This window comes from Rhinatrema bivittatum, chromosome 11 (genome assembly GCF_901001135.1).
Source record: "Rhinatrema bivittatum chromosome 11, aRhiBiv1.1, whole genome shotgun sequence".
Classification (NCBI taxonomy): domain Eukaryota; kingdom Metazoa; phylum Chordata; class Amphibia; order Gymnophiona; family Rhinatrematidae; genus Rhinatrema; species Rhinatrema bivittatum.
In genome coordinates, this window is record NC_042625.1 from 26,211,859 (window position 1) to 26,224,028 (window position 12,170).

A 12,170-nucleotide genomic window follows, 5' to 3' on the forward strand; every position below is an offset into this window, starting at 1 on the left:
GCGAGGAAATCCTCCCCCCCACCTCCAGTGAGAAGCGTGACTACCGTCGGGCCCACCCAGAGCCCCGGGCTGCCGACTCCCTCACAGTCTGCTCTACCCCGCACTCCTCTTCAAGACGCAGTCCCCACTGCCCCAGCCATCCCGACTGACTCTGGAGGCTTACCTGAGGAACCAAAGAAGTTATTATGGGTTTTTTTTGTTTTTGTAAACTTTACCAACACCTCGAACAGCAGGGCCAGAGGAATAGGGAAACTGCTTCGGAGGCCGAGGGAACCAGAAGCCTCTGCATGTTAGGCCCTCCAGCAGAAACACGGGCGAAACGCAGCCAGGAGTATTCAACCTCCCGGTCACCCGGCTCCACTTGAGGGACAGCTCGCGACGGTGCCTAACACCTCAGGGAGCAAACCCCAGCTCACTAGCATTAGCCTAACTAATCTATCAATTCCCTTAATAGATTTTTTTTTTTTAATCTAAATCCTAGACTGCAGGTTTGCATCTCTACCATCTGCTGGAGTCAGAGAGATACTGAGGGATTGCAGGTGGCACTCTCTCTTGAGTAGCAGTGTCCAAAGTTTTGTCTATGATTCCATCTGCTGGTAGGGATACAAAATCCACTGGTCTGGAATGATCTGAGTATTACAGGAACCAGATGTCCCCCGTCCAGCAGATGGAGTCAGAGCAAACTTCGGAGGGTGCTGGCATATAAGCTGGTGCACCCCTCCTGTATCCTCAGTATCGAGAATATCAAAGCCAAGGAAGAGTACTGGATAGACCAAGGCAGGTGGATCAAGCAAAACCCTGCACAATCAATCACAAACCGTGAAAAAGAAAACTATGCAACGTGCAATAAGAACTGTCCAAACAGGGACAAACACAGACACACAGTTCAGATCCCCGAAGGGAGAATAACCAGGAGAATAGGAGACAGAAGAGACGAACGAGCAGGTTCCCTCCTAGATCTCAAGAACGTCCAGGGAGGGCGTCTGGACTGATCCATAGTACTACAGGAACGAAAATTAGCAGGTAAGAAGTAATTTTCTTTTCCCTGTACGTACTAGGATCAGTCCAGACGGTGGGATGTACCAAAGCTTCCCTAAACCGGGTGGGTCCCCGGGAAGCCTGCTCGAAGGACCCTGTCCCCAAAGGAACCAGACTCAGATACCTGTACATGGAGCCGGTAATGTCTGGAGAACGTGTGGAGAGACTTCCAGGTCGCCGCACGACAAATTTCCTGCGCCGAGACGAGCTGGGACTCCGCACAGGAGGCCGCCTGGGCTCGGAGAGGTGAGCCTTGAGACCCGGCGGGGGATCCTTCCGGAACCGATGTACGCCGAAGTCACCGCCTCCTTGAGCCAGCGCGCAATCGTAGTCTTGGACGCTTGACTACCCTTTCTAGGCCCCGACCAGAGCACGAAAAGGTGATCGGAGACCCGGAACTCGTTAGTCACCTCCAAATAACGAGAAGGGTGCGCTCACATCCAGGCGGCGAAGCGACAGGGGAGCATCAGCCGGGAAGGCAGGCAGCTCCACTACCTGGTTCACGTGGAAGGAGGAAACCACCTTCGGCAGGAACGAAGGGACAGTCCGGATGTGAACCCCCGAGTCCGTGAACCGGAGGAAGGGTTCCCGACACGAAAGAGCCTGCAGCTCGGAGATACGCCGCGCCGAAGCGATGGCGACCAGGAAGACCGCCTTCAGAGTGATGTCCTTGAGAGTGGCCTGCCGCTGGGGCTCGAAGGGAGGCCCCCTAGAGCCTGCAAGACCAGGTTGAGATTCCACGAAGGACAGAGAGGACGCACCGGCGGACGTAGGCGCTTAACTCCCCGGAGGAATCGCGAGATGTCCGGATGAGCCGACAGACCAGGCCGTCCCGCGGCACGAGCCAGCGACGCGAGAGCGGAGACCTGCACCCTCAGGGAATTATAGGAGAGGCCCTTCTCCAGCCCCTCCTGCAGGAACGCCAGCACTAGATGACGGGATACTGCAGTCGCGAGAGCCCCCCGCGCCGAGCACCAGACCTCAAAAACCTTCCATACCCGCACATAAGCGACCGATGTGGAGGCCTTCCGCGCCTGGAGGAGCGTATCTACCACGGGACCGGCGTAGCCTTTGCGCAAGAGGCCCCTCCTCTCATAAGCCACGCCGCAAGACAGAAGTGTTCCGCCTGCTCCGAAAATACCGGGCCCTGGCGGAGCAGACGTGGCAGGTGCGAGAGACGAAGGGGCTCGCCCACCGCCAGACGAAGGAGATCCGCGAACCACGGGCGCCGCGGCCACTCCGGAGCCACTAGAATGACCCGACCGACGTGTTTTTCTATTCTCCTTAGCACCTTGCCCACGAGGGGCCAGGGGGGAAAAACGTAGAGCAACAGCCGAGGGGGCCAGGGAAGGACCAGGGCGTCGACGCCCTCCGCGCCGCGCTCCCGCCGACGGCTGAAGAACCGAAAGGCTTTCGCGTTGACCGCTGACGCCATGAGATCCAACGCGGGCGTCCCCCAGCGTCTGACAATGAGAGCCATCGCCTCGTTGGAGAGGGACCACTCTCCCGGATCCAACACCTGACGACTCAGATAATCCGCCTGGATGTTGTCCACCCCGGCGATGTGGGAGGCTTCCAGACGGTCCAGGAAACGTTCCGCCCAATCCATCAGACGCGCCGCTTCCAGCGCCACCAGTCTGCTCCTGGTGCCCCCTTGCCGGTTGATGTAGCCACCGTCGTCGCATTGTCCGAGAGGACTCGGACCGCTCGTCCCTGATCATGGGCAGGAACTGCACGAGAGCCAACCGGACCGCCCGGTCTCCAGGCGGTTGATTGGCCAGGTCGTCTGTTCTTTCGTCCACAGACCCTGCGCCGAGCTCCGGAGACACACTGCCCCCCAGCCGGACAGCTGGCATCGGTGGTGACCACAATCCAGTCCGGCGTCTCCAGGGGGCATCCTTGGGATAGATTCCTGGGATCCAACCACCATCGCAAGCCCTGGCCGGTCGGAGGGAGAGGAAGGATCGCCTGATAGTCCTGGGAGACCGGCTTCCATCTCGAGAGAAGGGACATTTGCAGGGGCCTCAAGTGGCAAACGCCCAGGGGACCAGGCTGATTGCGAACGCCATAGAGCCGAGGACCTGCAGGTAGTCCCGCGCCGTGTGAACCTGGAGAGCAGAAAACCTGATGATCAGCTCCCGCAGGGCTTGCGCCTTGTCCGGCCGCAGGAAGACCTTGCCCTGTACCGTGTCGAAGCGCGCCCCCAGGAATCCAACCGTTGGGACGGAAGGAGACTGCTCTTGTTGAAGTTCACCACCCAGCCAAGGGACTGTAGGAAGGACACAACTCTGTCGACAGCCGCCCGCCCTTGCGGCAAGGACTTCGCTCTGAGTCAACCTTGGGACCTTCAGAAGATCCAGGAAATCGCTCGGGAGAGGATAGAGCTTATCCATGGCCCTGCTAACCCGAAGGGACGCCTCCGGGTTATTCCACTCTCTCACGAGGAGGTGAAGGAAGGAATCATGGATCGGAAAAGTCCTGCCATGGGACGGAGACCCGCTAAGACAGGATCACCCTTGGATGTAGCGGAGGCCACGGAAGGCGCTGGAGGCCCTGGGGGCTCGACTGGGGGGTCAAGGTCCAATTCCTGAAGCACGTGCGGAATGAGATCCGTCAATTCCTCCTTGCGGAAGATCCGCAGGACCCGTGGGTCGTCGCATTCCAGGTGTGCTGAGAGTGTCTCGTCATCCGCCTGCGACGCAGGGTCGCCCCCCAGCCCCGGTAGGGGTGCGGGCGTAATCAGGGGGCCCTGGGGGAGCCTCCCCCGGCCCCTAATCCTGCCAGCCTTGGGGCCTTAGCGGGAGGAGGAGTGGGAACCGAGCCCCCCAGTGGATTCAGTCTCTGTAGGTACACTTGGTGCATGAGCACCACAAAATCCGCCGAAACCCGATGGGCCCGCTGATGGGGTGGGAAGGGGGTCCTTGGAAAGCCCGGAGGAGGAGGAGGAGGGAAGAGCCCCGATCCAGGCTCGTGGGCGCCAGAGGTAAAAAATCCCCCGAGGTTTCTTCTGCGTCAGAGCCCATGCTACTTTCCAGCTCCAAGATGGCCGCCGCTCCCGCCAACGAGGGGGGGGCCCAGAGGCCCGGGCGCTCGGCTCGGGGGGGAGAAGTGGGCAGGAGAGCGGTGCTAGTCTCCCCACCAGGAAGGCACCTGCCGCAGAGACCGTCCCTCGATGCGGCTTGGCCCGGGCCGCCACAGGCTGAACAACGGACGCGCTGCATCGCAAGCGTCCGGGGAGGGGGGGCCAATGCACGAGGCAGCAACGCCGAAGAACTCGCCGCGGGAGGAGCGGGGCGCCGCGCCCGAGCTCAACTCAAATTCGCCCCAACGGCCCCGGGGGCGGCAGGGGAATGCAACGTCCTTGCCGCCTGCGGTCCCGGGGAATGTGACGTCGCGGGACCGCGGGGAGAGGGCGAAAGACCGTGACTGGAGTGAGGGAGAGGCTGGCCCCACCAGCATCCACCGTCGGAGAAACGCCAAAGCGAGCTAGAAGGAAAGAAGTACAAAAACCCCCCCAAAAGAAAAACCACTTACCCTGTGCCCCACCGGGATAGGAAGCGAGACGGGGGAAAGGAAGAAAGAGGCAGTCCAAATGGCAAGCCTGAATAGAAACAAACGTGGCGGCAGCCGAGCCGGCTCACCACCAGAACAAAACTTTTTTTTTTTTTTTTTTTTTGTTTTCAAACTAATAGATTTAATTACTTGATCCACCGGAAGACAGAATAATAAGAAAAACAAGTGACAAGTCACTGAGTAGAGGGAACCAAGAGTTCCCCTTCTCACATCTGCTGGAGTCAGAGAGATACTGAGGATACAGGAGGGGTGCACCAGCTTATATGCCAGCACCCTCCGAAGTTTGCTCTGACTCCATCTGCTGGACGGGGGACATAACCCACCGTCTGGACTGATCCTAGTACGTACAGGGAATGCATGTTATGGGCACTGCTGTTAAAGCCTTGGTCATTCTTAACCTCAATATAAAACATAATCCTGACTGCCAAAGACACCCCATTCTGTAAAAGTTGAGGGATACATGCTTGTGGGTGGCAATGCCAGTCTCCTGCCACTGAAGCTAACAGCTGTGCTAGAGTGTGGTTCAACCTTTTATACCCAACGGAAGCCCGCTACTTACCAACCCCCTGTCTATCATGCCAACATCCTCCTCCAACCCCCCTTCCTTACCTTGTTATCTCCCACCTTCCATATGTGAAAAGTCTCAACCCATATTGTAGACTTTTGCTGCATTTGCAATTTTGCAGTTTATGAAATTACTTTGAAATCAAGTAAACAATCTTAAAATTTTACTTGTGTCATGGGGTTTTTTTTCCTGGTTGAAAATGGGTCACAAGGCATTCCTTTCTTTCTTTTGGCTTGGGATTGTAGGGAGATAAACCATGTTTTACCACCTTTCAGTCAGGAATATGAAACATAATAGCCAAGAAATATGCAGACCAGTGTACTAACAGGCCCACTGTTTGCATGCTCCTGTGTAAATAACCAAAGAGCTAAGCTCATAAGCAGGAGTCATGGAGCGGCCAAGGGAGTCCAGAGGTCAGAAGGACCCCCACCCCTTGGAAGAATGGGGGGCAGTCTGAGACAGAGAAAAACACTGATTCTGGCAAACGTGGCAGAATCCCCCCCCCCAAGAAACGGGGAGGGGGGAAAGACCCATAATGCAGCAAAGACTCTCCACCCACCATGTGATTATGCATGAGCTTATGCATATTTATCAGCTGGAAAGTATAAGATTGGGCGGGGGCAAATAGAGAGAAGGAGCAAAACCAGAAAAGCGACCCCTGAAAGAAAAGGAACCAGAAGAGTGAAAGGAGAGCCTGAAGCAGACCAACACCCCTTGCTATTAAAGAGGGAGAAGACTAGGTGTGGTGAGGAGACCGGGGAGAGACAGCCCAGCAAGAGGAGACACCCTGCTCAGGTTCGGAGAGTGACATGGAGTCTGTGAGGGGTGAGAGCAAGCCCCAGACAGCCCTGCAAGTACCAGAGCCAGAATCTAGTCTCCTTCCTGGACCACCACCAACTCTGCCAGTACCAAATCTAGGAAGCAAGTCTCCTCCCCTGCCCACATTTTCCAGTCTTCAGCCAGCGTCTGCTTCAGAGGTAAACAGAGGGATGTCACCTGAAGCTGGGACCAGGGGTAAGTAAGTTAGCCATAAGTATTAACATATTAAGCAGGCTAAGGTTTATGGAATGTTTGTAACCACCCATGGTACAGAACTTTCTTAGGGAAAATTGGTACTTAGTGGCCAGGATGTTAGAGACAGGAATTGTTATTTTCTAAATGCTTAATCCTGCCAAATATAATAAATAAAAGTTTATTTCTGAGGAGAACACATCTTTTTCCTGAGTTTAGGATCATGAAGTAACGTGGGATGGCAACTGGAAGTGTATTGTAGCAGACAGGTCCCTGAACCCCTAAACTTGCTTACAGGTCAGCCTGGAAACCTCAGACATGAAGATGAGCAGCCAGAGTTAAGAGACATGAGCTCATCCTGCCAGATGTTTCTAGGCCTGTAACACCTGTGACAGGGCCTGCATTCTTGGTCTGATCAAGGTTCACAGGGATCTTTATTGCAATTAACAATCAAAATCCAAAGAAAACCCCATGACAGTAGATACTGAGATTAGAAGGAGGATTTAAGATCACAATCACTGACTGCAATTGTTTGGCTCACCTCTAGCTACATTTACATTAGGTAGAGCAACTCAAGATAATTTTAGAATAGCATTTGTGAAGGCAGCTTCTTACCTTGGTCCTCCTTGAAGTACCATAGTGACTGGACCCACAAGGTGTGTTACACCCCCAACTCGAACCGCTGCAGTCAGTAGCTCTCTCATATGCACTAGAGCTTGTTTGCGTGTGTTACCTCGACGCCATCGGGTCTGAGCAGCTAAGAGAAAACTACTGCTAGATACCTGAAACAAGAACGTTATAGAACATACAATGGTAAATACAAAACAATGACCACAAGAACATTAAAATGCATAACAGAGGATTTAATAATTATGTTAAGACATACTGCTTGATCTGGATTGGTTCCAATGAAGGCAAATAGCTGTCCCAGTAACACACTGTAAGTAGGTTTGTCTCTACTATCTTCAATAGTCAAAGACTGGAGAAGAGTAAATGAGCTACTTCTATGACTGGTAACATTGCGCCTCCTGTAAGAAAACAGTACATATTAAAGAAACAGAATTTAATTAAAAGCAAAAAAAATTGTGTCCCATTGTCAATTCTTTTTCTATTAACTCTCAAACCAGTCTGGACTGTGGGTAGGTTATTACTGTCCAAGGTGCAGATCAATGGCATCCTTTCTGCATTGTCTCACACAATGAAAAGGCTTTATGGTGACATCAGAAGCAGCTCTATTTGGCACTCTGTTCTGAGTACTTCCCCAGCAATGTGTCAAAGAAAAAAAATAAGGGGAAATACTATATTAATCACCATGAATTCAACAGTTCTCCCAGATAAAGATTGTTAGAAATTTAAATAGAATCTCTTAGCTAAATGACATTGTAATTTGGGAGGGACAGTCCAGAACAGAGGGAAAGTTAGAACATAAGAAATTGCCATACTGGGTCAGACCAAGGGTCCATCAGCCCAGCAACCTGTTTCCAACAGTGGCCAATCCAGGATACAAGTACCTGGCAAATACTAAAACAATAAGATGCCAGTAATAGCAGTGGTTATTCTCTAAGACAACTTGATTAATAGCAGTTAATGGACTTCTCCTCCAAGAACATATCCAAACCTTTTTTAAACCCAGCTACACTACCTGCACTAACCACATCCTCTGGCAACAAATTCCAGAGCTTAATGGAGAAATGACTTTCTTGATAATTTCGTTTTCCTTAGCGTAGACAGATGGACTCAGGACCAATGGGTTTATGCTCTCCTACTGGTAGATGGAGACTGAGTCAGGTTTCAAAGCTGACGTCACCCTAGATACACCCCTGCAGTAACCTCAGCCCTTCAGTATTCTCTTCAAAAGCTATTGTGGATATACTATCGAAAAAAACTTGATTAAAAATGGATAGCTGTAACTGTACTGAACCAAACAAATACTGAACCCCAGTAATATTATAGATGCCCTGATCTAGGGACTGGATGATGCCTTACCCATAAACTCTTGGAATCGAAATCCACTCCATGGGCGAATGCTTGGCACTATTCTTGGGCAGCCACGGGCAGGATGCCGTCCATCTGTCTACGCTAAGGAAAACGAAATTATCAGGTAAGTAATTTCTCCATTTCCTAGCATGTAGCCTGATGGACCCAGGACCAATGGGATGTACAAAATCTACTCCCGATCGGGGCGGGATGCTGCCCATGGTCTGGTTAACACCACCCTAGCAAAGGCTGCATTCTCCCGGGCCTGAACGTCCAGGCAATAGAACCTGGAGAAGGTGTGCAAGGACCACAATGTCACCGCTTGGCAGATGTTGACGGGAGAGCAGTCTAGCTTCCTCCCATGCTTGAGCCCTAGTGAAATGAGCTTTAACCTGAAGGGGTAATGGCTTTCCTGCCTCCACATAGGCTCCTGTGATCACTTCCTTAATCCAGAGAGCTATGGTAGCCCGTGAAGCTGGTTCGCCCTGCTTCCTTCCACCGTGAAGGACAAATAGATACTGCAGCAAAAGCCTACTGATATTCAAATGACTGAGGAGGTGGTATTCTTTCGCATCTTTGTGGTTATCTAGAGATGGCAACAAAATGGACTACTTCAAATGAAACTCCGAGACTACCTTGGGCACGAAGGATGGAATGGTACATAGCTGTAACTCTCCTGGAGTCATCCAGCGTAACGGTTCCCGAAACAACAATGCCTGTAGTTCAGAGATGCGACAAGCCAAGCATATAGCCACCAGGAAACCTGTTTTCATGGTTAATAAATGCAAGGAAAGACTGCGCAGCAGCCGAAAGGAGGGCCCTGCCAAAAACTCCAATACTAGATTAAAATTCCACAAGGGAACTGGCCACCGTAGGGGTGGCTGGAAGAGTTTCACGTCTTTCAGAAAATGGGCCATGTCTGGATGAGCCGAAAGGCGGATTCCGTTCACCTCATCCATGAAACAGGAGAGAGCCACTACCTGGACCTTCAAGGAGTTAAGGATCAAACCTTTATTGAAGTCATCCTGCAAAAATTCCAGAATTAGTGGGATTTTGATTGTCTGAGGAGAAACACCGCATTCCTCGCACCAGGCCCCAAATACTCTCCAGACCCGCACCTATGCTAGGGATGTAGAGAACTTCCTCGCGCGGAGTAAAGTGGCAATTATTGCCACTGAATATCCTCGCTTCATCAGGTGAGCCCTCTCAAGGGCCAGACCGTAAGACAGAAAATTGAGTTGGATCCTCATGAAGGACCAGTCCCTGCTGTAGCAGGTCCCTATGCGGGAGACTCCACCAGAAGTCTCTGCATGTCCACATAGCACGGACGCCTGGGCCAATCTAGTAGGACTAATCCCCTGTGGTGCTCAATTCTGCGACTGACCCTGCCCAGGAGGGGCCACACAGGGAAGGCTTATAGCAACTCCTCTTTTGGCCAGGTCTGAATGAGAGCATTGACTCCCAGGATCAACTGTTCTCTTCTGCGTCTGAAGAATCAGGGAACCTTCACATTGTGAGATGCAGGCAGCAGGTCAAAGGACAGGAGACCCCAGCGATCTAGTACCAGCTGAAAGACTGGCTGACAAAGCCCACTCTCCTGGATTCAGACTCTCCCTGATTAGAAAGTCTGCTCTGATATTGTCTTTCCCTGAGATCATCTGTAGATGTATTTCTGCCCATTCCATAAGGAAATCTATCTCCTATGGCATTTGCTGGCTTTTGGTTCCACTCTGGCAAATGATGTAGGATACCGTTGTCGTGATGTCCAACATTACGTGGACCGCTTGGCCCTGGAATATGTGGCTGAACTGTACACACACTACTCTGACTGCCCAGGTGGTTGATGTTCCAGAGGGCCTTTTCCTTGGTCCTATGCCCTTGGGCCATCAGTTCCTGACCGTGAGCTCTCCAGCCCTGTAGGCTCACATCAGTCATGAGAACCAGCCAGTTCGGAGGGGTACAGAGGTACACCCCTGCCCAGATGAGCTTCCTGCAGCCACCACTGGAGCCAAGAGCATACTTTCATTGGTAAGTGGAGGCAAACTGAATAGTCTTGAGAAAGTGGGTTCCAACGTGACAGCAGGGAGCATTGAAGTGGTTGTATGTGTGCCCTTGCCCACGGCACTACTTCCAGGGTTGCCGCCATCAAACCTAGGTCTTGAATATAGCTCCATACCATTGGAGGTATCGTGTTCATCAACAGACGCACTTGAGAGATCAACTTACTTATCCGCATGGACGGGATGAAGACCTTGCCCTGCTTGGTGTCGAACCAGACTCCCAGATGTTCCAAGGACTGGGAGGTGTTGAGACTGCTTTTGAACAGGTTTACGATCCAACCGAGTCCTGAAGCAAGGTGGTCACCTTATTGGTCACCCGGAGATTCTCTTCCACGAACTTTACCCGAATCAACCAGTCGTCCAAGTACAGGTGCACCAGGATTCCCTCTTTTCTCAACGCTACCGCTAGGACCATCACAATCTTGGAAAATATTCTGGAGATGGTGGCCAGGCCAAAGGGCAGTGCCCGGAACTAATAATGATGATCCAGTACCGCAAAGCATAGGAAACAATGTTCTTGCCAGATTCGAATATGTAGGTAGGCCTCGGATAGGTCCAGGGAGGTTAATAACTCTCCTGATTGTAGGGCCATTATTATGGAGCACAGGGTTTCCCATGCAGAAATGAATCGCTCATAGATGTTGGTTGACACTCTTGAGGTAGAGGATGAGGTCAAAGGAACTTCCTTCTTGGGTACGATGAAATAGGTGGAGTAACACCTCGTATTTTCCTGGGGCACAGGTACTGGGATTATAGCCTTTATCCTGAAGTGCCTTAACAGGGAAGTCTCCACTGCCTGCTTCTTGTGCTGGGAGTAGAAATGTGTCCTGAGGAGTGCTGCAAAATTCCAGCGCATATCCTTCTTGTATGACCTCCAGTACCCATCTGTCCAAAGTGATCTCAATCCGCCGTTGGTAGAAGAGGGACGGTCGACTCCTTATCTCCTCGTTCTGAGTGTGGGTCGGCAAAACTTCACTGGGGGGTTCAGGATGAACCTGAACCCGAGCGAGACCCTCTCTTGGGCTGCAGACTCCAAAAGGACTGAGACCTCTCAAAGGACCGAGACCTCTGAAATGTCGAGTTTCTGTACAGGCGAAAGCGTTGGGAGCCCCTGGATTGACCCCTGATGGGCAATGGGGGCTGTAACTTCTTTATCTTCTGGTAGCCTGGGTTCTGGAGATTCACCCCATTTACTGGCCAGCTTTTCCAATTTGCTTCCAAAGAGGAGTGATCCTTTAAAGGGCATCTTTGTGAGATTTGCTTGGAGATTTTGTCTGCTGACCAATTCCACAGCTATAGCTGCCATCTGGCTGCCACCACCGAGGCCACTCTTCTGGCCAAGGTACAGACTAGGTCCAAGCCCACATCAGCTAAAAAGGCAGCGGAAGGCTCCATAACCAATCTGGAAATTGCCTCAGAGTCATCCACCTCCCGAGAGAGGAGCAGGCATGAATTTATTTATTTAGTTAGTGTTTTTTTATATACTGGCATTCACGATAGGCATCACATCATGCTGGTTTACATTAAACAAGGGGTGAATAAAATGAGAGAATACAATAAAACTTTGACAAGTGCGAAGCTAGAAGTGTTGCAGTTACAATAAAGCAGGGATGTACACAACTGGGAGCCGAAAAAGAAATAGGCGATAGGAAATTTAACAAAAAGAGCAATTATTTACAATATGATATGATATTTACTATGTAATTGTAATTTTTTACAGTGTGATGTTAAAGTCTGATAGTAAATTGATGGTGAGTTAGGATTCAGTTGGGGTCTGGAAAGGCTCTCTTAAATAACCATGTTTTGAGCCTTTTCCTGAAAGTTAGTAGGCAGGGTTCCTGTCGTAGGTCCGATGGGATGGAGTTCCATAGTAGTGGTCCTGCTGTGGAGAAGGCTCGGATTTGTGTTGATAGGTTTTGGAGTGTGGTACATGAAGTGATTCTCTA

At 51.5% G+C, this 12,170-nt stretch overlaps 1 protein-coding gene across 6 annotated transcripts in view; it reads right to left on the reverse strand.

Moving 5' to 3' along the window:
- Positions 1–12,170, reverse strand: part of HECTD4 (HECT domain E3 ubiquitin protein ligase 4) — a 541,903-nt gene that overhangs the window by 270,776 nt on the left and 258,957 nt on the right. For all 6 annotated transcript variants that reach the window (XM_029571656.1, XM_029571654.1, XM_029571657.1 and 3 more), the window contains 2 exons: positions 7,074–7,215; positions 6,803–6,969 (listed from right to left, as the gene is read on the reverse strand). In XM_029571656.1, coding sequence (XP_029427516.1) covers positions 6,803–6,969; positions 7,074–7,215 — 309 coding nt within the window. The remainder of the gene's footprint in view (positions 1–6,802; positions 6,970–7,073; positions 7,216–12,170) is intronic.